This window comes from Larimichthys crocea, chromosome II (genome assembly GCF_000972845.2).
Source record: "Larimichthys crocea isolate SSNF chromosome II, L_crocea_2.0, whole genome shotgun sequence".
Taxonomy (NCBI): Eukaryota; Metazoa; Chordata; class Actinopteri; family Sciaenidae; genus Larimichthys; species Larimichthys crocea.
Genome location: NC_040012.1, coordinates 8,969,552 through 8,989,370, shown reverse-complemented (window position 1 = coordinate 8,989,370; position 19,819 = coordinate 8,969,552). Strand labels below are relative to the sequence as shown.

Genomic DNA, 19,819 nt, shown 5'->3' with positions numbered 1-19,819 from the left:
GGTTGTTAATTTTTTTTGTTTTATACTTCCATTTCTCAGTGTTGGACCCAAAGTGTTTACAAAATAAATAATAGATTATAGAATTAATAATATTGTCTTGTTTTCCACTCGCTCTTTCTGTTTACTCTTTTCCTCTGCGCTCCCATCGTCATCCGGGTCGGAGGTCGTGTGCCCGACAGGTATGGCCGCCTGCTGCTCGCCTCGCTCGTCGTTTTGTTTGTTTTTATATTTAAGGTGTTTGTAATTGTTGTTGTAGGTCTGTGTGCTGCTCCGTGCTCCCTGTGTGTGTGTGCTGCTGTTATCGTTGGCCGGTGGTAAGTGTTGTTTTTCTCAGCGTTGTGCTTGGTGCTGCTAGAGGGGCTAATGCTGTTTATTTTATTTTATTTTATTTTATTTTATTTTATTTTATTTATTTTATTAGAACTTTGTTTCACAAACAAAGGAACACAGATCATATACAAAACATTACAAAAACATTCATGTGTATTCTACGCCAGGGGGGAGAAAGAGTTTACATAAATATATTTAAATGTTCACATATATTAAGCGTTTTACTAGCTTTTGTGTTATTAGAAAACTTACTGGAAGCAACAAAAGATGGTTTTCTTCGAGTAAATTTACACTTATGAATATGAAATGTTGCCATCAGTATGATGGGATTGATAATAAATGTTTCGTTTAATCTTACTCTATTTTTGTTCAAGTCAAAGAGCCCAAACAGTACATCCGTCCAAAACAACTTAAAATCATTATCAACATTTTTAGCAATAAAGTCACAGGTATCAGTCCACAGACTTTGGACAAAGGGGCAGTGCCAAAATAAATGAGTAACTGTTTTAATATGTTCAGAACAGAAATCTTTTTTGAATCTTCTAACAATATGATCATTGGATGGATAACATCTATGAATTATTTTAAATGAAACTTCTCTCACTTTATTAGTTAACATATGTTGGTTGGGTAAGAGCCAGATCTTCCTCCAGTCAGTGTATTCCATGAATTTATTCCAGTATGAGACCACGTGTGGGACTGTAGTGACATCCCTTTTGAACAGGAATTTTTTGTGTGTGCAACCTCACTAACGTGTTCTTTTTTTTTTTCCTCTTCAGTTGCTGTAGGCCGGTGGTGGTGGTGCTGGTGACCTGGTGGTGGTGTCCTCCCGTCGTATCTTGCTGTGTCCCTGGCCTTTTTTCGGTGGACCCTGCACTAGCCTTAGCCCATCCACTTCGGCCTCAGCTCTGATTAGGTTTATTTTATTTGTGTGAATGAGTTTTATTGAGTATACTTTTTAAAAACAAATGTTGAATAAAATTTGTATTTTTAAACTTCAAACCACGTCTCTTGCCCTCCAGTAACCACAAACCTTTCTGCCTTGTGTTTGAGCAATTCCCTGGGTGAAATTCCCAGGGTGGCGTTGTCGAGCTTTTTCCTCAATAATCGTGTAATTTTTCACCCTCCCCCTTGCCACAATATGATAAATAAAGACAGTATATGTAAGACGACCATTAATGAATGCAAAACATATTTAAACTGGTTCATGATTCAGACCAAAGGCAGAGCTAACATGAGTGAAAGGGCAAACTACAAGAACCAACTTGAGTAAGTTCATTCTTTACACAACCCATGAAGCCACACCTTGTTTGCATTTTGCCTCACACCTGTTAACGTCCAAACCTTTCTCTGTTGAAAAGTTGAAATGAAATGAGATAATGTGAAACGTTGTGGACTACTGTGCCGTACTGGACAGAAGTTAGGTTAATAATACAAAGACCATAACTTCCTCATCCAGAGGACAACACACCTTCTAAAAGGCGTGTTTTCATAGTACAGCGGCACTGAAGCTGGATCCTGCATGTCTGAAAACCTTAACAAGGAAACAAAGGTATACAGTGCTGCATTTAACATCAGACGATCGCATTCACACAGGTAATAAACCCAAAAGGTGACTGTGTCTTTGTACAGTATGTGGTGGTGGTGAGTGTTGGGTGTCATGTTAAACTAATAGAAATCTAAAATGTGAAGTTGACTTTGGTAAATTCTGAATTCAAACAAACAAATGCAGCAAAAACAATGAAAAGTACTTTATATATTTCTTGTCTTACTCACTTTGCTCTCTGATAACGGCAACTTGCGGCATGCAAAATGTGAATTTCCTTTCGAATTGTTAACATTTAGTCAGTGTCCACTTTGCATAATGTGTCTGCAGCTGCCACCGACAACAAACAAAAAGAAGACAGTAGTCCAAGTAATGCCTCCATCCTCCATCATTTATTGGAAATTCATTTATTTATTTAAATCTGTTCCAGAGTTTCTTATTTCTGAGTCTTCTCTCCTCTACCACAGACACAATCAGGTGTGAAACCTGCAGTGATAACCTTTATTTATACAGTTTATTAGGTATGTCTAGCTAAAGCTAATGCAGTCTTATAATAACATTATAAAGAGCTTTAACTTCTGTCTCGAGCATTGATCAATAAAATCTGGTTGTGGTTCTCTTCCAAGAACTGAGCTCAGTATTTTTTACAATCACCAATACTCAGCAGAAATTAAGGAAATTTTGCTAAAAGATGCTCCTTAAATCATCATGTAACATGAAACACCTCTAATGTGATACACAACTAGAAAATGATCATGAGGTTGAATCAAATACTAGAGGGGGCCTTGCAGACATAAGAACAAATAAAGAAATAAACATGACATTCAAATATAATATGGTTAATATAAAATCTTAAAAATAGTGAAAGGGTTTGTCCTTTTTTAAAATAGTATCTGGTGTGTAGAGGCAAAATCAACAGTCCCATTTCATGGCAACGTTCCCTGAACACTTTTAAATGTTTAAAGAGTTGGAGTAGAGGTGTAATTCAAAAGAATTAATGTAGTTTCCATTTCACCTTTTGCACATGGATTATTTTTCTACTTTCAGTCAGTGTGTAGGTAATTTTGTCTATGAAATAAAATTTAAAAAACGAAGACATGCACAGACGGAGAGCAAATTCTTCACCTTGGAAACAGCGGACAATCAGATTGTTTGGCCTGCTCCTGTTTCCAAGGTGAAGAATTAGCTTTAAATTTCAACTTTTGAATAAAAGTACATCAACGGAGGATCGTGTCATTTTTTTGAGCAGCCTTTGGTTGGAGTTAGGTGCATGTCGTCCTCTCCAGTGGCGCCAAAAAGGCCGAACCAACTCTAGCTCGAGTTCAAGTGAATCCATGCCTCTCTTACATTTGTCACACAGGGAGCTGACATCTGAGTAGGTATGAAATAATAACACGTGAAAAGACTTTGAAGGATATATTACTGAAATGTGGAGTTACAACAGCTTGTCACCAGTTTTCAGTCCAGGATTTTGTGGGCGGTCCTTAAAGAGCGGCTCGATGACACGCTGAGGCCACCCTGAGTATACGCCTGCACCCCTAGCAGAGAGATAGAGATTAATTAATCTCACTCAGAGTGTTTCAAAGTTAGTCATGTCATTTTCTGAACCCATCTGACACGTTTCAGTCGCTGCTTGACTGCTTCCATGAGTCGGCGTGGCGTCAGCAGCACAGTCCTGGAGCTGAGAATACTGCTCATTGTTACCTGATTTTGACACCTAATTTCTTAAACTTGACGAACTTAACTGTTTTTAATCATTCATATTTGGCTGGGTGGTTAATGACATTTTCTTCTTTGGTCTGACAAACTCAGAACACTTATTCTTACTTTAAACTGTAGCATGCAGTGATGAGCGCAGAGAGATGTTGAATAATTAACCAGGTTGAAAACAGAAAAACAGGATCATGTAATTTGAGCAAAAGCTCCAGAATAGCTACTAAATGGAGCGCTTCAGATCTACATTTTCTCAAGACAGACAATATCCTGAACAAGTAGTTTCTCAACACAAACGACTGTAATATTCACATAATATAATATTCTCTGAGGGACTTGTACTCATGCTACAGAGTGTGAGAATATAGCGAGTTCACTTTTTTCCCAGGGTATCACTTTCGCTGTAACAGCTTTACGCGGTAACTGACAGTCTAGACTGTGTACCTGTGCTCCATTTCCTGGTCAGGATTACTGTCGTTCCAGACTGTGAGTCAGCAGGTATTAGAGAGCTGAAGGTGACGGCACTGTCAACTCCATTTCCATCTGAAAATCTGTCAGCTCTGTGGCGTGGACGGGTTCCAAGGGCCGACTAGAGACTGTTTGGAAAAGCAAAAGTGAAAATTCCTCCCAATACTTATTTTGGTTTGTTCTATCAGTGGCCTCGACCTCAAACACTCCAATGAGACGTTTTTGATTTCTGCTGCAAGCGTTGACTGGAAGAGGGAAAGGAAAGGCCTGGTTACTATGCGACACTGTCTCTATGCAGACACAGAAAATGTTTAAATAAGGCATGAGCGGTAGAAAAAGAAAGTGTTTTCTATTTTAGGTCAGTTCCACTGTGAGTTTTTGCTTTTGTTTCCACACAGATTAAACTTAAGACAACTGGTAGAGATGAAATGAGCTCAGTTTAGAGTGTGAGCTTCATCGTCACATCATTACAGGTTACGCATTTATCAGCAAGAGGACAGTTGATGTCACAGATATCCACTCAGACCCTCCTGCCAGCTCCCTCTCAGGTGATTCAGTGTGGCCGTACTGAGTCATGATTTTTTAATATAGCTCCTTACGTTTAAGGCTGGGAGCACTGACAGTATAAAGAATGGACGGTGTATGCGTGACGTCACCCACAGGTTTCTGAAGAGCTTCCTGAAGCTGAAATGGTTCTGGCCACCTGTCCTGGCTCTTTCACTCTGCGGACATAAATTTAACATCACATTGTAGGAAGATTCGTGTTCTTGCTCACAGGAATATGCTGAAGCTTAAAGTTTAGGCTCAGACAGCTCAGCTGCGTCAGGATCACCCACCAACTGCCCCTTTTACTCCCATATCAATTGAGAGCAGAAATTTCAGGAGCACAGCAGGCATACCAGTTGTTTACCTCGCTCTGAAGGTCACTTTTTTTTTTTTTTATCTTTGGCCACACACATTAAATATGTACATGATCAGCAAGACCTCGGGATGCTTATAATCCTCTCTGTTCAATTATACGACCTACAGTGTGGTCATCATCGTCTCTTGTTCGAAGGTGAACTATCAAGGTTTTCTCAGCATTTGCTGTTTGTTGTACTGCTCTGATTGGTCGACTGCAGTTAACTGCACCTGGTTGCTGGGCGGAAATATACAACCTGAATGATACAGCCTCTACTGTACGTACTAAGTACTGTCAATAACATAGTATAGGCGAGATACTCCACACGGTTTGTGGCCTGTTAACCTCTAAAGTGCTAAATAAATGTTGGTAGATGGGCGAGACACTAGCTGCAGTTTAAGCTTTAAATAATGCTAATTTATTCATGAATATTTAATGTTTTACAGATTTGTAATTATGTTTTTTTCCTCCTGCAGTAGCAGAGTCTCCGAGTCTCTCTCTGAGAGAGAAAAGACTGCACACCATGAATATCTCCATCACATCCATCCTGCTCAGTCTGGGAGGAAACTGTCTCATCAACTGGGTCCTTGTGTTTTTCCACCGTCAACACATCTGCAAAAGCTTCATGGGAGTTTTCGCCGTTTCCCTCGCTGTCGTCGACACCACCCTGACCCTCTCTGTCGCCACCCTTCACATCCACCCCGATGGACAAGTCTTCCTCCTGGGATTGAAGCTGACTAGGTACCACATATGTTTGCTGGTTCAAATCGTCGGACAAGTCTACAGTGCTCTGCAGTGGCCCGTTGTAGTCTTGGCTGGTGTGGACCATCTCTGCACTGTCACTCGGAGGTTGCAACCCAACAACGCCAGGTTCAGATGGTTTGTCTTCTTATTTGTGACATTCCTTCTGTGGTACTTCTCTGCTTTCTATGTCTTTCTGATGTCTGACTTCATTCCTGCCTTGGAGGATGTGGATTCCAGCCAGATTCACCAGTGCCGGGTCTACAGCTGTGACATTGTGCAGGTTGCCTTGTTCTTCCTCCTGGCTCTTTGCTGTGCAGTAGTGCATGCTGGGTGCAGCAGACCACTAAAACAAAGTAGATCTGACTCAAGCAGAAGTGTTGTTCACCAAGCTTTGTATATATTTCTTCACACATGGAGCATATTCCTGTTTTTTCAATTCCTGCTCCTCCTGTTACCCGTGGGACTACCTGCATACCTGGGTCTGAACACCGGCTGGCTCTACTTCTTCAACAGTCTCCTGATAGCACTCGTTTTATGTGTAGTCTGTCCAGCCTCACAGCTAGCACAGGGCTTGGCAGCAGTTCCTCCCGACAGCTTCTGTGAGTGGAGATTTAAATTTAGCTTGGCTGCAGAGGACAGAACATGCACCAAAAAACACACACAGGGCAAGTGTTAGAAGCTGCTGGCTGCTGAGACCTCTGTGTTTCATGAATGTGGATCTAAGAATCAACAACTATCAGGTAGATCGATGGATTGTCCTCTGACTTCTCATCATCACCCTCAGGTCAAAGTTTTCACTTACCCAGTGAAACATCTCTTTGGTGCAGACATTTGTAGCTCCCCAATGATTAATCTTTTTATCTGCGGTTTGTGGTCTTGAGTTGAATGTATCATCACGTATTAAATGGATGAATTTTTAGAAACTTTGTGGATCCTTTAAGTTCATTTTTGAGAGTTTGAGACTATAACTACATGGTGTGAAATACAAACTAAAATATTTGATATTTATCAATTATTTGAATAAAAGGTACAACATTCTTCAGGAAGTTGCCTAATTTATGAATAACTTAAATATCTGACTGTAGCCAGGGTGTTGACCCCACATCTGTAGCAGAGCGATGCTGCTTCATATTATATTGTAGCAAAACGGCAGCTTTATCTATGTAGACGAGAAAAACTTCCCTTTTAGGTTTATCGGGATCCGTTTGTTGTGTTTATATGCTGACAGGTTTCACAGGTGCAGTTATAGCTAAATGTGTAAATGCAAAATATATTAAAAAAAACCCACTTTGTGTCGATTCTGCAGCCTTTATAAAGAAATTCAATTATTACTTTAAATAAAAAAAGTACAATATGTTCCCTTTGCTGTCCGGCCCTTTCCCCCTGTCTCTCCTCCAGCTCTGCCTAGGTGGGACACCTCTGAAGGCTCAATGAGGTGCACCTGGCCTGGGAATGAAGAGAGGCTCTTTCAGCCTGGTATTTTTGTGTTGCTGTTATATTTAATGTTTGAGTCGTTTGTATGTCTTTATATAAATAACCACCTTGTTGTACTGTGAGGTACTTATAATCTAAAGACACACTTAAAATGTGTCCTCACGCCCTGAGTCAGCTGGGATAGATTTAATAATAAATACATGTGGGTTTAATGAAATTATCTCTGCTCTTCATGTCACAAATTAAGGAATGTCAGAAGACTTATATATATAAACTGTTCTCAGCTCTGGAGACTTTTTTTTTATTTTACTCTACCTTTAAAATGTGTGCACACCACTGACAGTATAAAGAATGGACAACATATGCTTGGTGTGTTCTTGAACGGCCACTTGAGGCTGGCTACAAAAGATTCTCCAGCACCCAGGCGTCATTCAAGCCGGCCTCAGATGCGTCGATGATTCACGTCTTTGCCCATTTTTAGATAAACCAGCAGGCTGAACAGGCCGGACAGCCAACATGGCAGCGGTGAGCATCACAGATTCTGAGCTTCAAACCAGCTCTTGTGGGTGACATCACGCATTCATGGTCCATTCTTTATACTGTCGGTGCTTTTATCCCTCAAACACACCACGCTGGCTATAGTGTGTTTATATTGTTGCTGCTTTCTCTCCTGATGTTTACGTTCTCAACACATGAGCAGTTTCTTGTGCTAATGTGTAAGCCAACGAGGAAGTTATGAGGACAAAAATCAGGAGCAGGTAAGAAAAGGCGAGAGACAACACGGGTTTGACACTACAGAACTTTACTTGAATTTCATCCAAGTTCATTGTCTATACAGGGTATATTTACAAGATCTGAAATCAGGGAAGGGCAAAAAACAGAAAAAAAAACAAACACTAGATACAACTGAGGTATTAGCTAAAAGCATTTACAGGTATGTAATTCACTAGTAAATATCAATGATAAACAGTTAGAGATGCAGTGTCTTCTGCTTAAAAAACATCTTTTTATATCACAACATGAGGTAGGAGAACAGTGTCTCGATTCATGCAAGAACAAAAGTCTCATCACACTGTAGTATTGGCAACGTAGTATGCAATGGTCATAACACAGACACTGTGTTTCATGTTTCAGAACAGCATTGAGGGGAGGGGGAAGGGTCTTTTTTTAGCCAAGCTATGAATATTTTTTTAATCATTTATAAGAGGATGTGTATAAATTAAAACATGGTGTACCTCCAGTGATCTGTGTAATCAATCACCAATGCAGCCCTACTTCCTACGTCTCCCTCATTTGGGCGTAGTAGAATAATTACCGGCTTCAAAAGTTAAGACACCCAACCGCAAAAACATGACCTGCCTGCAACAGTTCAAAAAAGCTCGACTGGTTTTTCTTCACATGGCCAGGAGACTTTGGGTAAATGTAAATCCTGTATTCAAATGTGTGAAAAGCCGTGCTCCTTTCAGCTTTGTTTTTTTTTTTTCTTTAGTCTGTTGGGCAAACTTCACACCTGTAAAAATTCTGTACAAAGCATATCCAAGTTCTCATAACACTGCAAAATGCAAAATAATAATAATAATTAAAAAAAAGGCCCAGCACACCGTGTTGCAAAGGATTTTTCCACCCTTTCATTTAGTCCTTTTTCCTCATTATCGTGTACAATTAAAGAAGCTAAACGACGCCCCCTTGTGTATAAAATGCAAATTACACAAAGTAAAAATTACAGAGATTAGTTTATCTGCTAATGTGATGATTTTTTTTTAAATATATATATATTTTGTTCTGCTGAAGAGGTAATTAAGTCAATAAAAACTAATACTGATTATCTTTTCGAGCGATGTTGTTACCACGTCCAGACGAGGATCAGAAATAAAACAGAACTACACACACCGGAGCTACATGAGCAAGTTTTCCCTTTTTTAAAGCTGCTGTGCTTCGGTCAGACGTGGGAGGCCAACACACACACACACACTTTCTCTGTCTCTCACACACACACACACACACACACACACACACTCTCACATCATTTCCAAATCAAATGAGGCTACATTTCATGTTCTTCATAAGCCGACCTCTAAACCGATGATATAAAACTTGTTCATCACATGTTCATGCATATGAGCCATCTCAATAATTTGTGCGTTATTGTGGGAAAACATCTTTTCTTTTTCTTTTTTTAAAAACAATGAACAGATTGATAAGAGAGAGTGGCCCGGTGACACAAAACATAAGAGGGGAGGGGAGGGGCAGCAAAAACATGCAAAACAAAAATCAATTTTTGTTTTTTTCCAAAATGCATTTTCTTCAAATGTTTTAAATCCGTCGCTCGGAGGAAGGGGGAGGGGGGGGAAAGAAAAAGCTTGTTACATTACACGTTAAACCGTCAAGATGAAATCCACAAAAAGAAACAAAAACAGTTCAGAAAGAGGGAAGTGTGTAACAAATTATTATTTTTCCTATTTTTGCCGTTGTCCTGCGTCGTGTCTCATCAGTAAACCATGCGTTTCACTCCCCCGCATCCACTGGACATAAAGTCGAGCTCTGATATCTGCAAAGATCACTTTTTTTAATAAAAAAAAGAAAGAAAGAAAGAAAGAAAGCAAAAAGAAACATCTGAAGCCTTAATTCTGGTCCAATTTATATAACCTTTTGAAGATTTTTCATATAAGAACAGTTAATATATTAATGACTACTGTATTTACAAAGTGAATATAAATCTTTAGTTAATACGTTAAATATTTTCTTTCATAATTTCAATAAAGGTTTAAATGGAACAACAGTAGAGTGTACATTTGCGGCATGGGTTTTGATTTTACTGGCTTGCACCTGCACCTGCTTTTATGACTATCAACAAACCACAACTGTACTCTGCCCGGTCTTTAAGGTCTGTGTTTTTGTAAAGGGAAGCTGTGTAAGAAACTCTGCATTGAACAGGATGGAGCACAGTGGAATGTCTATCAATTTGCATTTATAGCAGATGCATAAAAAAAAGCTCAGGGTTTAAGCTGAGGCCGATCCCCTTCTCTTTTTAAACAATTATTTACACACACACACTCGCTTACAGGGATCTCCTTAGTGGCAATAAAAAGCGCTTTTGCCTGGCAACTGACACAATAAAAGTCCTCTCTTCCTCTGGCTGGACGTCTGCTCGCTCTCCTGGGCAGCTACAAAAAAAAAAAAAAAAAACACTGCGCACCCCCAGCTGATCTGGCGCTGGAGATGGATGGACGGGTATGTGTGAGTGAGTGACGGCCGTTTTTGTGGGAGAGGAGGTAGGGAGGGAGGGAGCTGGGGGGCGATCCTGTACAGTCTCACTCGAGGGCGGGCAGAGGCCCCCCAGACAACAACAGCTGCCCCCATTCTGATGGCACAAAACAACAAAAAAAGGGCTCCCTCTGTACCTCCGGCGTCTGGGCCACCCAGCCTGCCTGCCTGCCTGCGGGGAAAGAGTGCACCAGTCTCCCCCCTGAGCGCTCCCCTCGATCCTCGCCTCCCCTCTCTTCCTCTTCCTGCCCGGTGCTGTTTGTTCAGCCAGGCAGAATAACGTGAAGCAGAGGCCCGGACACGAGGCCCAAACCAGCCTGGACTAACTGCTTTCACCTGCGACCCAAATTCTTGGAGGACGCTCTGACAAACAGGGTGGGGATAAAACCGTCTGCTAACAATGAAGTTAAAGATACAAAAAAAGGAGCCCAGAAAATGGACAGACTGGAGCTTTGATCATCTGCTGGGAACGCTGGGGGCCATTGTTCAGCCTGACACACTCGGGTGTATGCAGGCATGCAAGGGTGTCGTATGTATTATGGTAACACAGTACAGCTACTGCACATGTGAGACTCCTGCCTTTCTTTCCTTTCTCTTTTCTTTCTTAGAAAAAGCTACACCCGCTCAACCAGCCCCCGTGTCCAGACGCATTCCTTTCTCAGGGGATTCTGGGGGAGGAAAGCGCGTTAAGTGCATAACACTGGCTCATGAGCTTCTTCATGCCAAGCCTGAAAACAGCACAGTGTTTTTTTCTGTCTAGCCCAAAGTGGGTGAAAGAAAAACGACAGCGTTAGAGAGGGTTTCCCGGCGGACGAAAAAATGGTGCTAGGGTACAAGCGGGAGAAGGTTTGAGGCCTCGTGAGAGGGAGAGGGGAGGTTAGAGGAGACGCCGGGCAGCTGGTGGATCAACCGACAGACTGTTTGGTCTACGACAGGAGAGTCCAGGTGCTGCCCAGGAGAGTGACGAGGAAAACTAAGAGCAGCTGGAGTCCAGGCCAGACAATTTGCTAGCTAGCTACCTTGTAGGGGTCACACTCAAAAAAAACAAAAACACTCATTTCAAGTTCAGCGTCACTATTGGCATATTTTCATGAGGTTTTTACGACATCTGTCTTTTTTTTTTTCTTGTATAGTAAAGGTCTTTCTCCTCCATATAGATTTGATGTATTTAACATGATACACTTTTTCTTTCTGTGTTTTATAAGGAGCAAAATGATAATAATAAGAAAAAGAAAACTGTATTGAAATGTCCGTGCAGTTTCCTGCAGTCGCTGGTACTTGAGCATTTGGGCTGTATACGTACAGAAAGACGAAGAAGAAAAAAAAAAAGGTGGGCAACTCAAACCGGCGCCCATTTTGTGTCCGTGGGCCACCGGTTGCTGTGCCAGGTAGTAGCATGATGAAGTGACGTCCGGGTGGAGCTGAGACGAGTCTGTGTGTCTGAAAGTCTGTTAATCTCCGAGTCATTATAGCTCCAGGATCCAGAGAAAGTAAGAAGGGCTGGGAGGGGAGGGTGACGATCGTGTGTGTGGGGGGGAGAAACAAACTAGTGATGGGTTGAGCTGGTCTCTACGTGACCAAACTCCTGTCTGTGAAGCAGCTGCTTGTTCAGTAAAAATTATAAATTAAATCAAAACATACATGCCCAAAAAACAATCTTTAAATACTGTTTAAAGAGAGGAGAGGGGAGCAAAGAAAAAAAAAAGAATAAAAAAACACAACATTTTTCTTTTAAGTGATGTTAAATTACAAAAACAAAAGTCAGTCCTACATTGAAATAAAAGGGGAGATGCACAAAAAAAAAACAGCCTGAGGAGATGTGAAGCTCCTTTTTGCTTCAGGCTGATTTGTTTGTGTCTGTAGAGTTGGCGGGTGATTGGGAGAGGAATGAAGGAGGGGAAGGGAGGCGCCTCGGAGGGGTGGCAGTTACTTTTGGCCAGCCGCTGGGGCCTCTGAGAAGGAGGAAGAAGAGGAGGAGGGCGGGGAGTGGGCGTTAGGGGGTCCGGTGGATGGGGTAAGAGGAGGAGATGGGCTGCCTCCCACCGTGCTAGACTGGGCCATCTGCTGCCTGAGCTGGGTGATTGTGCGCTCCAGCTTTTCCCGTGCCTCCCGCTCCCTGCGCAGCTCCTCCTGCAGCTCCTGCCGGTCCGCCTCCGCCTGCTCCAGCCTCTGACGCAACTCCGACAACTGGGAGGAGGACATACACAGAGACATGAGGTCAACGTATGCCAAGAGCAAATCAGAGGACATTTAGTCTAACACATTATCGCGTTTAACAACAGTGTGTCATAACCCGCGGCGTGGAGCTGCAGACATATTAAAAGATTTGGTGATGACGAGGAATGATTAAGTGTTGCACGCGGAGATTGTGAGAAGAAACTCATAAAACAGTAAGACGTGTAGACAAACATCTGGCAGGCTATTATAACAGACTGAAACTGGAGAGACGCTAACCCTCGTTTGTCAGCGGCCTCGTACTGACTTTATTTACTACATCTTACAGTCGTGACCAACATGCTGTTAGGAAACACGTATAAAGTCACCTGCCCGACAGATTCACTGCTGCGGTTTCACTCAAACTTTCAACATTTGTGTAAAACTGATAAATCGCTTCACGCCCGCACTAATCTCATAACCACACAAACATATGCACACCCCCTTTTTCCCAACTGGCACACATCCTGAGTTTGATGCCAAAGGCAGCTTAGGGGCAGGAGGGGCCGGAGCTTCAATAACAAGACAGGAGGAGGGGTGGAGGATACTGCAGCCATGAGCTCAGGCCAACAAAACAGAACCTATCTGAAGATTAAGTCTAGTGGAAACCCAAACAAAGGCTCCAGGTCTGTGCGTTTATGTGCGCTTTCACGCAGCGCGGTGACTCATTTGACACACATAAATGATCTAGTTGGGAAACTCTTAATCACATAAAGACTATGACCACATCTCTGGTGTCAAGGCTTTGGTAGAAAACATTCTCCTCTGGATTGAGAGAAGTACGTGGGTGACAGCTATGTGATCTTTGCCACTATTGGATGAAAATTCAGGAGCGCACTCCAAATATTTTTACATTTAGTCGACACTCGAGTACAGCTCTGTACTGTCTTTGAGACTAAACAGGCCGATTTGCATACTGTACATGTCGCTGTGATTCAAACGGTTTCTGATGCCTGTGTGTTCCCCTCCATACCTGTGCAGTGTAGTGGGCCTCTTGCTGGCGTTGTGCCCCTGGCTCGCAGGCGCAGGCCTGCTGTCGGAGCTGCTCCAGACGGGTCTCCAGCTCCAGCTGTTCCTGGCGGGCCTGGCTGAGCTGCCGCGCCTGCTCACTGTGCACCGTTTCCAGCTCGCAGCGCAGCTCCCACTGCTCGGCGCTCAGCTCCCGTAGCCTCGCCGCCTCGCCCCCGCGTAACGCCTCCAGCTCCTGGAGACAGAGAGAGAGAAGGAATCAAGTCAGGGGATATAACAATAATAATGTGATACTTAACTGACCCCTGTAGAGAGAAATGCTTTGCATTTCAGTCTCTCTGCAAGGAGGTCAGATGTTTTATACCGCGGCGGACTTGAATGTTGGCTTCGCCTGCTTATTCCGCCCTGCTGCCCGAAGTCAGACAGAATATAAAACTGTGTAACCTTTGACCTCTTAGATGTAATCAACAGAAAAAAGACTAAAGTGGAAAACTTGGACAGACTGTGTGTTACGTAAATACACTTAACTTAAATAATTAAGATTTTATTCTGTCTGACATTTTAGAACCGACATGTTGCCACCGGCAGGGTGATATAATTCAGCCGTAGATGTGAGCGTCACTTTAATGTAGGTCAACTCCATTTCCATACGTCCAAACTGAAATTAAACTTGAGGAATTTCTTCAGATATAATCTGTTAAATATCAATGAAACGTTGTGATTCACATGAACTGGGATGCTGACTTCATCTGATACCAACGTTTGGGTAGAGTAGGCTTTTTTTTGAGGCAGAGATGGAGGGGTCGGTGGAAGGTGAACATCACCTCCACGTCTACGTCAAGGACACTCTTAATAAGCGAGGACAGTTATGGTCCACTCAGGAGCTCATTTATCTTAGCACACTCACCATTTCCAGCTGCAGCTGCTTGTGCAGGGTGGAGTTGAGCTTCTCCTGCTGCCTGCTGTACATCTGCATGATCTCCACAACAATCCTGTCCTTGTCGTCCTCCAGCCCCCCCACCACCGCTGCAGCGCTGCTCACGGCAGAGCCCGTGTCCTTAACCGCTACTTCCGTTACCGGCGACAGCAACGATGCAGGAGCAGGAGGAGGTGGAGGTGGAGGAGGAGGAGGGGTGTGGGCGGGGTTGTGGGTGGTTTTCTTGCGGCTCGGGCTGCTCGTCTCCATGGAAACTGCCTGGGTTTGGCATTCCCGCTCGGTGGCCGAGGCAGCAGCGGCACGTTGGGATTTGGCTTCCTCTGCGCCAACAGAGACGGGAGGCGACGCATGGAGATCTGAGGAGGGAAGAAGAAGAGGAGGAGGATGAAGGAAGGAGTTTTTTTTTTTAAAGAAACAAAAAAGGAGGAGGTGGTTGAAAGACAGGAAGTGCGAGGCGAGCTGGTGTATGCTCCCGCCTACGCTTAGTTACACCCTCGCACAACCTCGCATAAGCTCACACCTCTTATTCTCAGCGTGAGCACACACGCAAGCACAAGCACGGCATGGCAACAGCCGAGGATTCAAACACGCACACAAAAAATCTATGTGTGTGTGAGAGAATAAGAAAGAAATAAAGGCTCTTGTGTGGGAGCTGCGGCGCTCTGCGTGGGCTCGTCCTCTGTTCAAACTCCAGCCTGTTCCTTCGCTGTGGCCTTTAAAAGGTGTACATCACGAGAGAAGGCTCAAACAGGCGGTGTGACACGTGCACTGCAGTAGGACGTGTAGGATAGTAAAGACGGAGTGTTTGAAGCTCACAGACAGAACAAGAAGAAGAAATAGTGACAGAGAGTGGTGTGCTGTTTGCCAGCCTAATGTATTCACACAGTATATGTGTGACAGGAAGCAGCATGCTCTGTACACAGCATGTCTGGCGCTGGAGAGGACACTCATTTACTGACTCAAGCTGTCTTGCGCATGTGCGTACGCACACATACATACATGCCCTGCACACGATAGTAGAAGCACACAAATAACATGAGTGGTGGATAGGAAGGGAGGAAAGAAGAAGAGGAGGAAGGGGAGGGGGGAAAAGTGACAGCAGACTGTGAGGGAGGGAGAAGAAGGCAACCAGAGAAGAAGAAAGAGACAAGGACGGATGAATGGATGGATGGAAGAGGAAGTGTGGGAGCAGACGGAGGATGAGAGGATGTGAAGATAGCTGCCAGGAAAAAAGGAGAGCGGGAGATGGGAGGAGAGAGAGATAGAGAGAGACAGATTGGATGGAGGAAGAAAAAAGGGGAGCAGAGCGCCTGGGAGATATGAGAGAGAGAGACAGGCTGGCAGTCAGACGTGGCGTAATAATGGCAGACAGAAAGCATTCCTCCAATTCGCCCTCTTTCTCTTCGTACACGTTATTAACGCAGGCTTAACGTACACACATGGAAACACACACAGTGCAGAGAGGAAGACATGGCTATTTCCACCCCTCTTGTTCATCAATAGTGAGGTGCCCCCAGAGTCTTTATGTGAAGGTCAATGCATGATTATGTGCATCACTGCAGGCTGCACTGTTAAGTGTGTGTGTGTGTGGTGGATGGTAGTTTACTGTAGGTTACTGTATGTTTACAGTGAGCATGTGTCTCCTCTTTGAGCGAATTATATGATCTGCATATCTCCTCTGCTTGTAAAGCACTCATGCCTGCTGTATGTGTGTCATGTATTTATAGTAGGAATGCGTCAGCCGCTTGTGTGTGCGTGTGTGTCTGTAAGTGTGTGTTTGTGTGTGTGTGTGTGTCTAATGTACATACAAGAGTCTTTAATAAATATTTAATGAATATTTAATGATCAAATATCATCGGTGTCATTCGCCTTTGGTTGTTTGTGGAAGTTGTTTAACCTGAAAATGGTTCCGATACCAAATTAAGATCATAGTTCATTAATATTTAAACAACAGTCTGAAGTCGGCCAATTAGGAGTGCGTTCAGAGCTTTAAACCAGAAAAGACTTTGTTTCACACTACTGTCTTGACTTTCACACCCTCATTATTTTGTGCTTATTCAGATTCAGGGGTTCAACAGTAAAATACTATTTTGTTTACAAAGTTTCTCCAACTGTAACATTTAATAAATGTTTATAACGCGGTATAATGTAGTCATCTCAATCACTAATGCTCGCCTACAATGTAGTTCTGCACCCACCTACTCGAACACCCTTATACAGACATATGTTGCCTGGCTCTGCCACCCATATGTGTAAGTGTTTATTAATGCAGAGTAACTTATTCTTTAAAGACAAGGTGGTATATGGTTGTATGCATATTCAATAAATGTGTGTATCGTGTGTTGGATAAATGGAAGCAAGTGTATATTAATGTGTGTTGAACTACTGACCCATGGGTGGCTCGTCGTGGCCCAGAACTCTGCGGCTGTAGTGGTGTTTGAGCAGCGCTCCGAAAATCTCGGGGCTCATCTCCGCCTCCCTCCTCAGAGAAACGTTGGGAGCCACCATCTTATCGTATGTGTACAGGTAGTAACTGTGAGGGAAGCAGATAAAGAAAAAGAAAGACTTTAATCACCAAGCTGATTTAATGTGTAGATAAATCTTCACTCGTGTTCACTTCAGACCAAAAATACTGAACACGGAATAACACTGAAAACTCATTTTAATTCAAATTAATTAAATAAAGTGCCTGTTTGTATTCTGGTTAAAATGGTAGCAGTGTCACCTTTGACACACTTCTCTCTTTGCAGTAAAGATCATAAAATGTTACGAATTATGGACTTTGCAATGCTGATACATAAAGCCACAATCCTGCAATAACTTTTATGGCCCGCTCACCTCTATGGCAATAAAATGAATGAATCGGAGTAACAGAACAACAGTCATTTGGTAGCCTACAGTACATGCACCATCTGAAGACAGGAGCTGAAAAACACAGTGTGGAATATGGATATTTTCTTATCGTGTGTTTACAGGATCTCAGCCTAAACAGACCTTTGGCTTATCATGAATGTCCAGGTAGTGGGAACAACTGAGACAGAGATAGTGCCTGGAGATGCACTGAAGTCACTGAGCCAATACTATCTGTCTATTCCTGGCTGCATGGTGGGGAGGGAGCGAGCGAGAGAGGGAGGAGAGAACGAGAGAAATATAGAAAGAGACAGAGGAGAGGAGAGGAGAGGAGAGGAGAGGAGGGTTGAACCCCTCCCCCACCATCAGTCCCCTCCAGACAGAGCTCGAGCTGTGAACTAGGTTAAGCATGACAGCTCAGTGGGGCTCTGCCTGAAAAACTACAGCACTACAAACCGAGCCTCGCTTCCTCTGGATGGAAACGCAGCACTGCCTGCTCGCCTGACTGCGAATCTAAAACTCCTTCACATGAAACGCGGAAGATGTGATTGAATAATGTAAGCCTGCCTCGTATTTGACAAGTGGTAGTAGCTCAAACACGACGTTAAGTGCTGTGGATGTCTTGCGCAACAACGATTGGCTGTGGCGGTTCGTTGTTACTAACGCTGCAATGCAATAAAAACTTTTTTTTTTTTTTTTTAAAAGACAGACTCCAAACTGGTCTGCGCAAGTCCTGACTGGTTTAAGAGTGTAGCAGTCATGTGATGCTGGTAAGAGACCAGAAGTCTAATCCTGCCAGTTTGTCTGGTCTGATGTCTGCGAGACGCCGCACAGTCAGTATGTCAAGGCAGGCACGTGCACGCTTTGGCGCCATAAAACAGCTAAATCCATTTTTAAAAAATCTGGGTCAGATTACTGTGAGATATCAGAGCGCCATATCCAAACACAGGGAGAGAGGGACAGAGGAGCAGGGGAGAGGAAACGAGGGAAGGAATAGGGATGAGGAGAGAAGGAGAGGAACGTGATAAAGGCTAGACGATGAATTTAATTTATTATGAAACGAAACTGAAGTCAAAGTGAAACTCAAAATTACTCTGGTAATTACAGACGTATTTAAACAACTCGTGCTTTTAATGGTTTCTCTGACAACGAATCAACAAAAACCTCACAAACCTCAACAAAAACAGATCAGACATATTTTTTTCATAAACAGAAAGTGTAAACAGATTTTTTTAAACAGAGTTGCGATAATTTGTCATTTCAAACATCAACAGATCAATTAATCACTTACAGCTAGGATAATTTATCCTTTGTCATTTCAAAGCCAAATTTTCTCTGGCTTCAGCTTCTTAAATGTTAAGATTTGTTTCTTTGTACATTGAGTGTCGCTGAGTTGTGGGCTTAAATGTTTAAAAGGACAAGTAAGGGTAATTTCTCATTTTGTTTATGTAATCGATTAAAAAAATGCCAATACATGAATTGATAAGTAAAATAACTGTGGTGTATTGGTGTTGTTTATATAAAGTTAATAAGGTGTAGTACCTGGGATGGACCAGGGTGGGGTGTCCTGGCTCCTCCTTGATGTCAGAGAAGAGACGGTTGAACACCAGAGTAGGTGGAGACGTTTTCCCCTGTGAAAAACAAAAACACACACGCAGACATAAATATCACACACCGCAGCAACACTGTCTTTTATGTTACAGAACAGAAGAGGAGCAGAGTGGCATCTTCCATCAACATTTATTGATCATTGCATCTAATTTTGCAGCTGAATAGATGAATTATCACGATGGCAATCAGATGCACGCCCACACACACACACATAGACAGATGAAGAGACGCAGCAGGGGGAGAAGGGAATGTGCTGTACTGGACATGGTGCTCTTGGAGCCATAATCTAATAAAGCTAATATATGCATGCATACATGTGGATCAGGGATCATCCATCAGGCATCAGCTGAGATAGAGTGGTTGTGCACGTGTTGGAGGGAGAAGATAATCATGATAAAGAGCTTCTTCCCCTGTGTGTGTGCGTGTAAGTACATTTTATGTGTGTGTGTGTGCTGCAGTCGGGGGAGGTGAAGACAAAAGCCTGTAGGAGAGTATTTCCTGACAGGTCAGAGAGGAGAAGCGTGCCGCTATGAATGGGTGAACAGGGTGTGTGTGTCAGGCAGGGTGGGGTGACCCTGAGAGCTGACCTGTGTGTAGAAGAGGGGGAGGGGGGCAGAGAGGTAGGAGGTGATGGAGAGTTTATGTGGATGGATGGATGGTTGGATATAGGGAGGGGACGGACAACTGACCTTTCTTGCGGGGTCGGTGTCGGCCAACTTGCCGCTGGGTGAGCAGAGATCTGCCGTGGGTTTCCTCACCTGGCTCTCCTCCTCCTCCACTGCCGCCACCTTCTGGAACAAACGGAGAGGAGAGACGGCGGTTAACGGAGAGAGAGACA

General features: G+C 43.3%; 2 protein-coding genes across 4 annotated transcripts in view; one reads left to right on the top strand and one right to left on the bottom strand.

Moving 5' to 3' along the window:
• Positions 1-160: 160 nt before the first annotated feature.
• Positions 161-6,540, top strand: gpr160 (G protein-coupled receptor 160). 3 transcript variants are annotated; one of them, XM_027288346.1, is made up of 4 exons: positions 161-179; positions 257-314; positions 1,110-1,246; positions 5,435-6,540. In XM_027288346.1, the coding sequence occupies exon 4, from the start codon at positions 5,482-5,484 to the stop codon at positions 6,376-6,378; it is 897 nt and encodes a 298-aa protein (XP_027144147.1). In that variant the 5' UTR covers positions 161-179; positions 257-314; positions 1,110-1,246; positions 5,435-5,481; the 3' UTR covers positions 6,379-6,540. The 3 variants fall into 3 exon arrangements, with proteins under 3 accessions (XP_027144147.1, XP_027144151.1, XP_010738288.3); XM_027288350.1 differs by lacking the exon at positions 257-314; XM_010739986.3 differs by lacking the exons at positions 161-179; positions 257-314; positions 1,110-1,246 and adding an exon at positions 1,703-1,926.
• Positions 6,541-7,921: 1,381 nt separating this feature from the next.
• Positions 7,922-19,819, bottom strand: part of skila (SKI-like proto-oncogene a) — a 32,852-nt gene continuing 20,954 nt past the window's right edge. Inside the window, exons 3-8 of the mRNA XM_019266277.2 lie at positions 19,671-19,772; positions 18,913-19,001; positions 16,911-17,053; positions 14,491-14,876; positions 13,588-13,818; positions 7,922-12,587 (exon numbers count right to left, since the gene is read on the bottom strand). Coding sequence (XP_019121822.2) covers positions 12,327-12,587; positions 13,588-13,818; positions 14,491-14,876; positions 16,911-17,053; positions 18,913-19,001; positions 19,671-19,772 — 1,212 coding nt within the window. The 3' untranslated portion in view covers positions 7,922-12,326. The remainder of the gene's footprint in view (positions 12,588-13,587; positions 13,819-14,490; positions 14,877-16,910; positions 17,054-18,912; positions 19,002-19,670; positions 19,773-19,819) is intronic.